Genomic DNA, 15169 nt, shown 5'->3' with positions numbered 1-15169 from the left:
TAATTTACACCCATTGTAGTATTTCTACAAACATGTATTTATTTTACACCCATTGTAGTATGTTTACAAACATTGTAGTAATTTTACACCCATTGTAGTATTTTTACAAACATTGTAGTAATTTTACACCCATTGTAGTATTTTTACAAACATTGTAGTAAATTTACACCCACCCATTGTAGTATTTTTACAAACATTGTAGTAATTTTACACCCATTGTAGTATTTTTACAAACATTGTAGTAATTTTACACCCATTGTAGTATTGTTTACAAACATTGTAGTAATTTTACACCCATTGTAGTATTTTTACAAACATTGTAGTAATTTTACGCCCATTGTAGTATTTTTACAAACATTGTAGTAATTTACACCCATTGTAGTATTGTTTACAAACATTGTAGTAATTTTACACCCATTGTAGTATTTTTACAAACATTGTAGTAATTTACACCCATTGTAGTATTGTTTACAAACATTGTAGTAATTTTACACCCATTGTAGTATTTTTACAAACATTGTAGTAATTTTACACCCATTGTAGTATTGTTTACAAACATTGTAGTAATTTTACACCCATTGTAGTATTTTTACAAACATTGTAGTAATTTTACACCCATTGTAGTATTTTTACAAACATTGTAGTAATTTTACACCCGTTGTAGTATTGTTTACAAACATTGTAGTAATTTCACACCCATTGTAGTATTTTTACAAACATTGTAGTAATTTTACACCCATTGTAGTATTATTTACAAACATTGTAGTAATTTTACACCCATTGTAGTATTTTTACAAACATATTGTAGTATTTTTACACCCATTGTCTTCTCATGACTAAGTAATTGTGTAAATTACAGTTAAAGAATGTTAGATAAAATATACCTTTTTCAATACAATATCTAATGTCTTTCCTTGCTTGGGATCGGCATGAAACTTATTGTAATTTATATTAACTTCCTCCTAAAACAAAGTAAAAAACAATATTCAAAAATCCATATTTTTATTAGTGATAATAATATTATCACCTGTGTTCCTTGTATCATTTTTGCCACTTCAACCTTAGTACGACCCTTTACTGTAGTTCCATTTATGGCAACCAATTCGTCACCACTTTGTAAGGTGCCTTCTTTAGCAGCTGGTGTATTATCGAAGACCTATATAAGAAATTATATCAAAATATACATAGTAATATATAAACATTCTAAATGAAAGAAAATAAAACAAAAACTTTTATTATAAATAATTACTTATTCTTACTTGTACTATATAAAGACACGGGCAATAAGGAGCTCCTCCTCCAATGCTGATGCCAATTAAATTACTGGCATCCTTCTTAATAGTCACACTGCCAGATGTAACCGTCATTCCCCTGTATCAATAACATACGATTGCATTTTGAATTTATTTTAGTAACATGCATCGCAAAATGCTTACTAATAAAATTGCTAAAATGTATATACAAAATGCACAACATTCACAAATTTATATTTAAAATTGTATGTTAACATGCAATACTTTAATAAACTAATCACTTGTTTTTATATTTTATTGTGTTATTTATTACTCTGTTGTAGGGACAGACCTATTGTCTCTACACTATAAATGTATATAATTATGTTACACGCATCTACAGAAAATATTGTCCTGGGATACTTCTAAGCAGGGCAAAAAAAAATTAAATGCACGGTCTTGTCAGTTTACACATTTACATGTTACAAGTAATCTATTATTTCTCTCTATATTTCCAAAATACTTTTCTTAAGATTAAATGAATTTAAAACAGAATTCGGTATTCCTCACATCAAATCTTCAACTGCCAAATGATCATTTGATGGTGCAAATATTTCTGGTAACAAAGAATTGCTGCCCGGACTGCTTAAAAATTATTTAAATAATTGTTTAATTCGTAATATAAATAACAATTTATTGTAAAGCTTTTTATGTGATTTTATTGTACAAAATTATCATGTCTAATATAATGTAAAATAAATCTATATTTTGGCTTTTTATAATAATACTATATATAATACAAATTAAATTTAATATATGTAATAAATTTATATAGTAAATCATATAAAACCTGGAAATAGAAGATAATTAATTACAAATCTTGATATGCGTTTTCCAATCTGGAAACATTCCACTCCAATTCACAATCACAAACATGACGAAAGTAAGGGTATTGGTAATGCATCTTTGGATATTAACTGAAAACTAAAATAACAGAAAAAAAATCATATAAAATAAATTGAAACTAACAATAATTGAAAAGAATCAAAACTGTGACATTTTCAAAACCAAAGTATAAAAAAGTTATTTATAAAATTAAATAAATGCATGAAAAGGTTATTAAATTATATATAAAAATCATGATATAATTAATTTGAAAATATATTCATTAAAAAGTGACACATATTGAAACAAAAATAAAACAAATTTTGAATTCACAGATCTGTAACATTAACAAAAACAAAATACAGCAAATTGTATAGTAAATTATAGTTAATATATAAATGAATAAACAAAATATATAAATCAAATAAAGTATGTAAAATAAAATATTGGTATAGGATTGATTAGGAAAAGGATATGCTTTTATTTATTTTGACAAATACAAAGTATAATATAGTTAGAATCATAAATCACTTACATTTTATCCTCCTCTAAATAGTAATCATCTTCGTATTCTTGCATTTTGTTTATATTATCAATTTAACAATTCGTATTTAATATTTTCTTTTACGAATAATTTTGATTTTCACTTTGGAAGTCGGAAATGTCAAACGTCAAAACTGTCAGCAGCGCCATTTTTCAACAACTGTCATCGGCCATTTTTAAATTGCTGCTAAATTTAAATGCATTAAAAAAGTAAAGTGTTTTAATAAATATAAACATATATTTATCAAATATACATATAGGAAATAATTAAAATGAAAATTATATAAAACTAGTAACAATTATAAACAAATACTTAGTTTTTATACTGTATAAATATATATTTTCATCAATATGAACACACAGGTAGCATAAATTATCTGAATTATGGCAAAGAAGTACAGCAATTTCATTATAAATATGAGGAATTCAAAAATATTAAATGTTATACTTTTGATAGTAACAAAATATATTGGTGGGCAATTCATAAACTTAAACAATGAACAAATAAGTTAACAATACATAATTATAGATAAAAATTTAAATGATTAATATTTCTTCTTATTGTTAATAAGAAAATATAAATAACTAGATCTTTCACATTATATTATCAGATACAAAAATATCAATTCAAAGTGAAATTGTAAAGTGACTTATTACAATTTCACATAAAATTATTTACATATACATATTCATTTTATTTACATGTAGCAACCATAAAAGGAGCAAGAATATTTACATCATTGGTTTGTATTTTAGATATTATATATATATATATATATATATATATACATGTTTCTTTTCTGAACAATAAATCCAATAAATAAAAAACGATTTTGTTTTTTGTAGATGTTTAATTATGACGTTTCAGAACTAGATAAGTTCCATCATCAGATTTCTTTTGTCAAAATATTTTTATATAGACTAACTCTATTAATGACGAAGAATACAGAATATTAAGTAAAAAAGTTCTTTGATGTAAAGGAATGGATGATGTACCAGATAAAAGTAAACAAAGGTATATTAAAAATAAAGAATGAAAAAAAAATTATAATTATAGAAAATAAAAAATTTTGCTACTCAATTTTATTTTTTATTTTCTATAATTAATTTTTTTTTTTATTTTTATATACCTTTCTTTACATTTATCTGGTACATAATCCATTAATTATACTAAAAAACTTTTACTTAATATTCTGTATTCTTCGTCATTAATAGAGTTAGTCTATATAAAAAATCTTTTTGAAACGTCATAATTAAACATCTACAAAAAACAAATTGTTTTTTATTTATTGGATTTATTGTTCGGAAAAGAAACATATATCAATTTATTGAAAAAATCCAGGACTTGTCTATAAATATATTTATATATATATATATATATATATATATATATATATATATATATATATATATATATATAATATTGTCCTTTCATCTGTTAAATCCTTCGGTTTAACATTTTAAATATTTTTTTAAAAAATCTATAAAATTTAGATTAAGTAACATATCCTTGTGAGTATAATGAAGCACAAGCAAAAATATCTTCAAGTATTACTTAAACACAAAGAAAAAATGCAACATACACAAAAATCTTATAACGATTGAGAATCTTATTCTCTCAACTGCACAAAATGGTTCAGTAAATAAGTCTGTTCTATTAAGCTAACAGCTTCTAATTATATTCGACATTGCAATTCATTTTATACTAATTAAATATCAGTCACTACTCAAATTGTAGAGAGTCACTTAACAGTTATCACAAAATTTAGTGTTGAAAAATGCATTCTAAATCACATTTATCTCACTATTTCATATCACATTTGCTACATCACTCTACTGTCTCAAGTAATAGTATATTAGTGACTTTTATAACTTCTCCAATTCGGCACAACTTCCGTTAACCATTCGGGTTCAATTGGTGTAATTTGTCTCAAATAAGTTTTGCTGGTTTGTACAATTTCTGAATATATAACAAATTGTGGTTGTTGAGACAATTGGTTGCTGGAAGGATGTAAATATGCCGTTTGTCTGCTCAATAGAGTTATGTATTTCTTGTCCCTCTGTCTTTCTGCTGTGTTGCCAAACAGGCCGGTTAAAAGACACTTTCTTACCTGGTCAGTGTCTGTGCCGCAACTGGACATTGGTATGTTGCATTTGTCACAAATATCACTGAGTTGTGCTCGAATTTCTTTGGCATAAAGCAAGTTGCGAGCGATTAAACTATTTTCAAAACACCAAAGTTTTCGGAATCCTTTATTTTGGAACTCCCTATATACATTCAGAAGTGATAAATGATCACCGTGTGGAGATTCAAATTTCCTGTGGTTTTCTAAATGTTTATCCCGATTTTCTTGAGGTAAATTGTAGACGGATTCAGAAGACATTACAGCTACAAGACTTAGAATTTCATCCACACAACCAAATTCTGGAGCACTTAATAAAAGCTTACTAAATCTAGCATCTAGAGGAAACTGAGACATTTGTCTACCTAGTTCTGTAAGTACTGGACAATTGACATCTTTAATAGCACCTAACATATATAACTGTTTCAATCCATAAGCAATGCTTTCATTGCTCGGTCTGTCTATAAAATCAAAACTATCAATATCAATCTTCATAGCTAGTAATTGTAACAAAGTGGTAGTTATGTTAGCTCTAAGAATTTCAGGAATTGGGTCTTCAGGCATTTCTTCAAACTGCTTTGAAGTATATGCTCGATAACAAGTACCTTCTGATTCACGACCAGCCCGACCTGCACGTTGCCAAGCTTGTGCTTTTGATATAGTCGTTACTTTCATCTTTTCAAGACCCGTCATTGAATCATGTGCCCTTGTCTTCACTTTACCACTATCTATAACATATTTAATACCATTAATCGTCAAAGAAGTCTCTGCAACATTAGTACTAACAATGACTTTTCGTGAATTAGGAGCTGTTGGTCTAAATAATTCCAATTGCTTCATCTGAGGTAAATTTGAATAAAATGGATACACACGCAAAGTAGGACGACCATTGAAATTGTTATCTTTAGCAATTTGTCTTATGTACTGCACCATTGCCTCAATTTCCTCTTGTCCTGTTAAAAATATTAAAACATCATGCCCTGCAGGTGCCTTCTTGTGCACGTCGAATAAAGTTACTAAACATGTAAAAACATAATCATCTTGAGAGCTTTTTACATGCATTGTATTTACTTTGTATGATCGACCAGTAAGAATAATTGGAATACAATCTTGTCCAAAATAGTCTTCAATGCTTTGAACATTCACAGTGGCAGACATGATAATCAGTGTCAAAGGTTGTAAAGGAGGTTTCGATCTAATTTCTTGAGCCTTCTTAGCAATTCCAAACAGCAAGTCAGTGTTAATAGAGCGTTCATGAGCCTCATCAAGGATTAATATACTATATTTCATAAGCAATTTGTCAAGTAAAGCCTCCCTCAATAATATACCATCAGTCATGTATTTTATTCGAGTTTTTTTAGAAGACACATCTTCAAATCTTACACTATATCCAACCAGGTCTCCAAGAGGGCAATTTTGTTCCTGGGCCACTCGTTGAGCAATAGTGATGGCTGCAACTCGTCTGGGTTGTGTTATTGCAATTGCACCTCCATTTGATATGCCCATTTCCCATAAATACTGAGGTATTTGAGTTGTTTTACCTGATCCTGTTTCACCTAACACGATTGTAGTCCGGTTCTTAGCAATGTGTTCGACTAATTTGTTTCTAACATTATAAACTGGCAACAGTTTACGCGCTTCCTGGAGGCCTTTATTCATTTTAGCAGGCCACACAGTCTGCTGCCGTTCCGAAGGCGTAAATCCATTGCAATTATTGGAATTTGCATGATTTAATTTTGCTTTTTTAGAACCACTTGAATTTGTTTGGTTATGTACACCATTTATTTTAATATTAGACGTTGAACTATGTTTAGACCGAAAGTTGGCGAAAATATCATATTTACTAGAATTACCTATTTCTTGGTATTTTGAATCCATTATTAGTGAGTCTTAATAAAAAAAGAGATATTAGACAAATGTCATTAAGTGCACGTGTACCTGTTTATTTCGACATTTGTCCTTGTCTTAAACACTGATATACAAGAAAAAAAATAAATCCAATTTTAAAAATAACTTGCGTATACACAAAATATTGACTTTTTCACACATCCGTTACCACAATTATTTATTTAAAACATAAACAAGAACTCAAACGAATGATATGGCAGCTTAAATGTGTACGATAGTGTTGCCAGACAGATTTCTCTTCGTGAAAACCAGTTTGAAGTTGCAACTTGCACATCAATTCAAATTAAGTTGTTTTATTAATATTGGCAATATATTAAATAATTAGAAATGTTAATATGGTGAAGTTATCACCTTAGATCAAAGAAACTACTCATTTTCTCAAACTTTGATGAATTTTTAAAATTGAACTACTTGCCGCAAGGCCGTAGTATTTCAGTAAGTTCTATAAGACCATGATCGCCAAAAAAGTTCCATAAAATTCGGATTAAATTTTTATTTCAACAGTTAATTACAAGAAAACGGCTCGGTAGATTTTCATCTAAAATTAATCAATCTCATTCCCAACTAATATCTTTCGAACAGATTTTGATTTTTTAAATCGATTCGGTAGTACGAGCTTAAATGTGGATGAAAAGTTTAACACTTTATTTTCCAAATTACAAAGAAACGGCTTGGCTGATCGCCGCGCAAAATTGATAAACGTTAGTCTTCATTGAGATACATCGAATGGCTTTTAAATTTTTGAAATCGGTCCAGCCGTTTTTGAGAAAACGTCGATTTACGGCAAAAAACTGTTCACACACACACACATACTTTTTCCAAATTTGGTCTCATTTGATTCAGAATGGCTTGGAACGTCGAAAACATAAACCCTAGACAATATAATAATTGACATGAACTCTCCTTCGGAAGTTAATGATAATAAATAATACATATCATTTCAGTAATGAATGATGATATCATAGATAAATAAGCATATGGTTAATATACATAATATTACTTGCTGTATATGAACTATATTTTAAGTTGTTAGATATTTTTATTATATTATTGTTAGTTATTATTATATTATATTGATGGTTGAATAAATAAATATTTTTCATACCTTCAAATTTGCCGCCATCTGTATTTCAAACCACATTGGCCCTCCTGCTACATGAAGTGTCATTCATTCACACAGTTAACACGATCGCGTTTTTTGTCAAACTCTTCTTCATCCGGTTTTCGCGATGGTAAGTATGCAAAAGCGATTGTGTTTTGTGATTATATCTAAAATCATCACGTTAAAATAATGGTTATATACAATTACAATACATGAATATGAATTAGCGAAGAATTAAAGTGCTGATCGTGTTTTTGTTTTCTTTTCAGGGTATCGACATTAACCATAAATACGACCGCAAGGTCCGTCGTACAGAGCCCAAGTCCCAAGATGTATACTTACGTTTGTTGGTTAAGGTTAGTAAAATAATGGACACATGATAAAATATTGTTATACTAGGTGTTAATGTTACTTTATATTTTAGCTATACAGATTCTTGGCAAGACGTACGAATTCCAAATTCAATAAGATCATCCTCAAGCGTCTTTTCATGAGCAGGATCCACAGGCCCCCAATGTCTTTGGCTCGTGTTGTTCGTTTAATGAAAAAGCCAGGACGTGAAAACCGTTTAGCTGTAATTGTCGGAACTGTTACAAATGACGATAGAATATTCGAAGTCCCAAAACTGACAGTTTGTGCACTCCATGTTACTGAGAAAGCACGAGCACGTATCTTGAAAGCTGGCGGTGAAGTTATCACCTTCGATCAATTGGCTTTGAGGGCCCCCACTGGTAAGAACACAGTTCTTATGCAAGGAAGACGTACTGCTCGTGAGGCTTGCAAACACTTTGGCTTGGCTCCAGGTGTGCCTCATTCTCACACTAAACCATTGGTTAGATCAAAGGGACGCAAATTTGAACGTGCTCGTGGACGCAGGAAGAGCTGTGGTTACAAGAAGTAAATACAATTATATACAATTGTATAAAGTGTATTTGAAATTAATAAATCAAACGTTTATTATTCAAAGGGATTTTATTTTTCTATTACATATCGCTCAACCCAAAAGTCAATTACAGGTTTGTCTGTTGTTTGAATGCCTAAAACATTGTACAGTGGTTTAAGTTCTTCGGCTGAGTTTACGAGTAAACCTGCTTTTATTGCCATTGCTGTGCTGTGAAAAAGAAATAAAAATTTAATATTTAAGTGATAATATATAACTCACTTTAAGTGTTCATGAATATGAAGTCTTAAATCTCATTAAATTTCAGTATGAATTTGATTCTGTATATGAATGTTTAAAATCCTTCATTTTTTAAACAATTAAACATTTACCTCTCTTTACTGCTCTAAAGTTTTAGAAATCTTTATTAATTTGTACTCTAATCTATTTTAATTTTGTTAGCCAATCAGAATTATTGATAAAACATGCTGTTTATAAAAATTGAGGTTATAATTGATGAAAATAAGTAACAGTTTAGTGCTATTAAGTTCCACAATTTATTTACTTTTGATAATCCTCTACCAGAGCAATAATTTGCCTCAGCAAAGCTTTATCTGATAACCGTGGATTCTCCACAGCAGTATTTATTTTCATATGCAGACCAGGATCTAAAATAAACCAAAAACATTTCCTTTAACTGTTCCTTAAATTTATTCACAACATATTTACATTTTTCTGGCAATTCTCCTGTCCATTTCACCAAATAATTATTATCAACTACATCAATTCTAAAAATGCTATTACATGGTTGAGGTGCTGCAACTTGAATTCCTATACCCAGCAAGGGTGATAATTTTGGCGATAAATAAATGTCACTCAAAGTAACTTTTGGGGGTCTGTGAGCAGAAGGAAACAGTACACGCAGACTGTTTAAAATTGGTAGAGCTGTCTCACTTGTTCCCCGAATTATTATTTGTCTACCAGTCAATACACAATAAATTAAACTGTTAAAAGCATTTGTGCTGAGTATATTTTTTACATCACGCAGACCCATTTTGATAGGTGTTATATTTTCATTCAACTTTTGGTCTTGTGGTTTCAAATTCACTATAGTAAATTCTCCTTCGATGTCTGCAAATGATTTTGGTTCTGGTATTATTCTAAGTGGTACCTCTTCATAATAACTTCCACCAGTTTTTATTAACCATGTAAAATATGCATGGAGATGTGCAAAAATATGAGGTTTGTTTGTCATTTCGGGAAGAGATTTTATTTGTAGAGCTGCTGATCTTGATGTTTGGGGTTTTGGAGCAGTTTGAGATTTTTCCTCATCGAATACGGCTTTTGCCTTTTCTTGTAAGTCTTTTGATATTGTCTGAAAGGTAAAAGATTACATCAAATTGTGTATTTTCTTTTGGACAATAAATTGATCATTGCAAGTATTATCAATTAAGCATAGTATGAAAATGTTTTATAAATAAAAATAATTCAAACTATTATTAATAATATGTTCTCATACCATATACAATATAATTTAAGTAGTTAGATAAAGTAATGTCAATGACTTTAATGTTGGCTTTTATTGACGACTAAATAATTAAGCTATAATATTATATATAATTAAATTTCTATGCAATACCTTCAGATGCTCTGATAGAAAAGGACTGAGATTTAGTAAAAACATACGATCTTTCATCAATACTATTAAAGAAAACCATCTCCGAAAACCTCTTGAATAAGCATCAGCCAGTTGAAACGTGAAGCTGAGAACATGGCCATTAGTAGAATCACCAAAATAAATTAAACCACCATCTTTATCTGGGCTTACCTGTAAAAAAATAATCAAAATAGAAATATTATTAAAATATTGTATATCTTGTGTGTATAATTATTGAAATATATCTATTACTATTTTACCTCACAGCTCAAGCTCCTAACACAAGCATGTTTCAACAAAGTAGCATTCTCTTCGATAATGGCATTTTGTGTGCTAATATAAATTTGTCTCCTTATCATCCTTCGATAGCATGGCCACATAGGGCCCCAGAGACAGACAGGACTTGCAAGCCACATCTTCTTTTGGATTAACTGGTATATCAGCTGTGTCATGAGTAATTTGTGTGCAAAATATCACACTTGGTCCATGCACTTCGCAAAAATTGCAGAGCGCTATTATGGCATTCATGGTAGAAAAAGAGATTAGTTATTTGCATTATTAGATAAATAAATAAGTATATTTTTAATAATAATTAATGACATTCATCGTTATTTAACTATTAGTTAACTATTTAAAGACATCACTGTAAATTACCTAATGACAGATCGACCACGTGACGAAGTATTTTGACAGCTGTCAAATGTAAAGAACATAACCTAAAATTAAGCGTGGTGGATGAATAATTTTTATTTATAATAAAAATAAATATAAATGTGTATATAAACCATACTTAATTAATATACAGTTCTAAAATTCTGTTTTAATTATTAATTAATTAAGTTTTACCTCAAAACTATAAAAGAAAAAAATAGTTTTGTTAGTAAAAATAAATATATAAAAATGAAAGCTCTAATTCAACGAGTTAATGGAGCTAATGTAAAAGGTAGATTCTTCATATTATTCATTATTTATTTTTTCAATATATGGCCCACAGATTTCATCCAAGAGAACTTAAAAATACAATTATTTTACAATACGATACAAAAATTGCTTTCGTGTTCCCTTTGTTTTAATTAAGATTACATTATATTAATCTGAAAAAATCAGTCTATAGATTTTCTTTTGTTTGTAGATTACTTACTTCTCAATCTTTTATTCTATATCATTTAAAAAAACTAGAAACAACAAAAGATCTGCATTTGCACATTTGGAATTATGCAATAGACTTTCAGCGAAAGAAAATGTTCCATAGATTGCTTTTTTGTGCACATGAATAGTTTGAATTGTTATATGAAGAATATTGTTAAGTGTTTGTAGTTGATTTTAACAAAATATCTATATTGCTTTAATATGTAAAATTACTTTAATTACGTTCAAAATGGCACAATAAAGTAAATATATGTGACTATGATTTTTAATATTTGAAATTGTTATTGTATTATAATTACATTGATTTTGTTACATAAATTATAAAAGCCTTTAAAAAATGACAGAGGGGCTACTTATAGGTTGTACAAGTACTAAAACGATGTGTATTACATTTTTGTATCAATGCTTTTATATAAAATAAAAAAACGTCAATAGTTATAAAAATATACTAACAATAAATATAAATCATTGATACGAGTGTTAAATAACTAACATATTTTTTTGTCGATTGTTAATTTAGTTTGCTGGTTGGATAACAAAATTATTAAGATTTGTTTGAAATTTATTGCTATTTTGTTAATATTAATTTTCATTTCATATTGATTGAAAACTTTGTTAAGTTATTACTGTAAAATATCATTTACTTATTGATATTTTTTTAAAATAAATTTATATTCGAAGTTAAAGGAGAACTCATCAGCTCTATCGGCAAAGGATTATGTGTTCTTATAGGCATTTCTGCTGATGATACCGTTAGTGATATGAAATATCTGTGAGTAATTTTCTAATAGAATATAAACATAAAATTTAAATAAATTAGTATGAGCAAATATTAACGGTTTGAATATATTTTATTATTTCAGAGTCCAAAAAATACTAAATGTTCGTTTATTCGAAAATGAGAATGGTGTTCGATGGTCCCAAAACGTTAAGCAAAAAGACTATGAAGTACTTTGTGTGAGTCAATTCACGTTATATGCAACTATCAAAAAAAAAAACCAGATTTTCACCATTCTATGCCTGCCACAAAATCTCAGCAATTGTATAACGATTTTCTAGCTGAAATGAAAACTGCATATGAAAGCGATAAGATAAAAGGTTATTAAAATGAGGCAATTAAATTTTACTTATGTAACTTGATATACTTGTACTTGTGATTGAATATGTGATTTATCTTTTCAGATGGAATTTTTGGTGAATATATGGAGGTGAATATACAAAATGATGGACCAGTCACGATAGAAATCGAGTCACCAAAAAAAGCTGAAGTTACTGATAATTGTGAATGATTGTAGAAAATTTTAAATAAATTATTTTTATTATAAATTGTATAGTGAGTTTAATTTTATAACCCAAAAAACAAAACCTTATCTCATGCACATTTGTTGAGTGTACATGTTTCTAATATATATTTAAAAAACAATTTAAACTAACAAGTTTAATGATTACTTCATAGAAATATTATTTAAACAAATTTGTTGCAATAATCATTATTAAAAAATCTCGTGGCATCGTGCCTTAAGGCAAATTGCTGGAACTTCCCGTACCGCAATTAAACATTCGAGAAACGAAAGTTATCAATAATTGTTTAAAATAATTTCTTCTACAAACAACTTATTTCAAGAAATTTATTCATTTTTTTTTGTATTTTTGGAAAAAATCGTTTTTTTTAATTGTTTGAGAATTTGATTTTTTTTTTAAATATTTGATCGATTTTAATATGAAAACGATTTTTTTTATTCTGATAATTTTTTTTAATTTAGTTTTTTTTGAAGGATATGAATCAAACGCTCAACTCAATTACAATTTTTGTCTTTTTTTATCCCGTATCTCCAAAACGGATAGACCTGCCTTTGCCAAAAACTAATCAGCACGTCTCCTTATCAATTCGAATCGAACGTTTTTTGAATTATTCAAATCGGTTGATCCGTGTTCTCGAAATCGTCGACAAAAAATTGTTAAAAAATTGATAAGAAACGAAAATATTTCCACCCTATATTTTTGAAATAGATATTTATTATATTATTTCAGGTTCTTTTTAAGACGAAAAATGTAACTAGGTGTAAGTGGCATTTTGCCTTTGGCTAAAACAAATTTGACTTATTAATTAAACTTATTTCTTATTAATTAAATTGATTATTTACATATATCGGAAAATGTTTGCAACGTGCCTCATTCTACTTACACATAGTTAAAAAAAATTGCACATAATATAGCTACAGCTATATTAATGTATTAATATAAAAAATTATAAAGAATACAAAATTTCCCAATGACAACAATAATCCAAAAAGCGTTTTTCATTTTTTCAAAATTAGTAATCAAAATTGAGTGAAGTTAGACGTTTATTTAATACACATATAATTATTCAAAATTTACAGTTAATTTCTTTGATTTTTCCATCAAATTACAAAAAATTGCGTAAATTGATGAAAGAAACTCCGAAGCAGATTTAAGAAATTTGAGCAGAATTGTCAGTTGGAACCAAAAATAATAAGATAATTATGATATATCCATAAATAATTTCAAAATTTCATCAGTGCCATATTGTTAAAATACTTCAGAATGTTAACTACGCATATCAAAATATAAATTTTATTATAGGATGTATATTTATAAGTTCTAAATTCAAATTTCAACGGTTTTTTGGCTTCATATTCCTTAAGATGTGCGAGTACAGTATCGCACGAACGGGTTTGACTCCCATAGTTGTTTTTGTGAATGGTGAAAAAACGATTGGACAACATTTTATAATAAGTTCGGATATTGCGAAATGGAGTGACCTGCTGCAGCAGATTACCGATAAATTGAAACCGCATTTTGGACAAACGAGAGCACTTTTTGAAGCAGAAACTGGTGAGAAATATTTATAAAGAAACATGTTTTTTATCAACTTTACGAAGCAAAAGTATGTGTGCATCGAAAATTTTTAATTCCTGTGCGACGATCGGCTAAAGCATTTCTTTAAAAAGATCCATCCAAATTTGTTCTGTTCGAAAGATATCAATGAGAAATCGTATTTTCATAAAGATCGATCGTGCCCTGTATCTTAATTAAACATTTTTCATAAAATTTTTCATCAGGAATGAGAATTCATTCTTTTCTACAAATCGTGCCAGGAAGACATTACGTTGCAGCCGGAGGCGAAAACTTTGTACCAGTTCCGAGAGGGTAAAGTATAATACTTAAAAAGTAGTGGTGCATGGCATCGTGCTTAAGGCAAATTGCTAGAACTTTCCGTATCTTAATAAATATTCGAGGAATATTAAATGTTTTCAATAGATTATATAATTATATAATCTATTGAAAACATTTGATATTCCTCGAATATTTTACTTAAGTAATGTTTAGAACTCCAGTTAGAATTAGAATTAAAATCCGAATTATTTTTTTTTATTAAAAAAAATGTTTCCCCAAAAGTTAATATTTCGTCAACACAAGCAGAAAGTTTCTTGAATCATTCAAATAGGATGCTTAGTTCTTTCAAAAACTGTCATTTTTACACATTTTGCACGATGTCTCCAAAACGGCTAGATCTGCCTTTGCCAAAAACTAATCACCACATTTCCCCATCATTACGAATTGAATATTTGTTGAATCGGATGTTCCGTTCTCTCAAAGATATATAAAAATTTTTCATTTTCGATTTTCGGTCCTTTACTATAACTTACCCAGCGGGAATATATTATT

At 28.5% G+C, this 15169-nt stretch overlaps 6 protein-coding genes across 7 annotated transcripts in view; 2 read left to right on the top strand and 4 right to left on the bottom strand.

Moving 5' to 3' along the window:
• The window catches only part of LOC113378277 (ankyrin repeat domain-containing protein 54-like), a 4668-nt gene extending 3834 nt beyond the window's left edge, over positions 1-834 (bottom strand). Inside the window, exon 1 of the mRNA XM_026618807.1 lies at positions 818-834. Within this exon, the coding sequence (XP_026474592.1) occupies positions 818-834 (17 nt within the window). The remainder of the gene's footprint in view (positions 1-817) is intronic.
• A 35-nt stretch (positions 835-869) lies between these two features.
• On the bottom strand, positions 870-2685 carry LOC113378269 (PRKCA-binding protein). The gene is made up of 4 exons (XM_026618799.1): positions 2653-2685; positions 1260-1371; positions 1028-1156; positions 870-962 (listed from the first exon to the last, which is right to left on the bottom strand). Coding segments are annotated over exons 1-4 (336 nt in total). The 5' UTR covers positions 2655-2685.
• A 1525-nt stretch (positions 2686-4210) lies between these two features.
• On the bottom strand, positions 4211-6836 carry LOC113363973 (ATP-dependent RNA helicase DHX33). Its single transcript, XM_026606446.1, has one exon. It carries the CDS (start codon positions 6659-6661, stop codon positions 4517-4519), a length of 2145 nt encoding a protein of 714 aa, XP_026462231.1. The 5' UTR covers positions 6662-6836; the 3' UTR covers positions 4211-4516.
• A 1032-nt stretch (positions 6837-7868) lies between these two features.
• LOC113363975 (60S ribosomal protein L18) lies at positions 7869-8759 on the top strand. Of its 2 annotated transcripts, none has more exons than XM_026606448.1 (3): positions 7869-7923; positions 8063-8149; positions 8218-8759. In XM_026606448.1, exons 1-3 carry the CDS (start codon positions 7921-7923, stop codon positions 8692-8694), a joined length of 567 nt encoding a protein of 188 aa, XP_026462233.1. In that variant the 5' UTR covers positions 7869-7920; the 3' UTR covers positions 8695-8759. The 2 variants fall into 2 exon arrangements, with proteins under 2 accessions (XP_026462233.1, XP_026462234.1); XM_026606449.1 differs by lacking the exon at positions 7869-7923 and adding an exon at positions 7933-7985.
• Positions 8760-8765: 6 nt separating this feature from the next.
• LOC113363974 (folliculin-like) lies at positions 8766-10924 on the bottom strand. The gene is given in 6 exon segments (XM_026606447.1): positions 8766-8904; positions 9239-9341; positions 9403-10048; positions 10313-10501; positions 10591-10678; positions 10680-10924. Coding segments are annotated over 6 exon segments (1344 nt in total). The 5' UTR covers positions 10859-10924.
• Positions 10925-11161: 237 nt separating this feature from the next.
• Positions 11162-12255, top strand: LOC113363976 (D-aminoacyl-tRNA deacylase-like). Its single transcript, XM_026606450.1, has 2 exons — positions 11162-11273; positions 12161-12255. Exons 1-2 carry the CDS (start codon positions 11231-11233, stop codon positions 12253-12255), a joined length of 138 nt encoding a protein of 45 aa, XP_026462235.1. The 5' UTR covers positions 11162-11230.
• Positions 12256-15169: the final 2914 nt, after the last annotated feature.

This window comes from Ctenocephalides felis, unplaced genomic scaffold, assembly GCF_003426905.1.
Source record: "Ctenocephalides felis isolate EL2017-DRISC unplaced genomic scaffold, ASM342690v1 CF-g0.4_SCAFFOLD_00845, whole genome shotgun sequence".
Taxonomy (NCBI): Eukaryota; Metazoa; Arthropoda; class Insecta; order Siphonaptera; family Pulicidae; genus Ctenocephalides; species Ctenocephalides felis.
The sequence above is the reverse complement of the archived record's forward strand: the minus strand, read 5'-3'. Positions and strand labels throughout refer to the sequence as shown.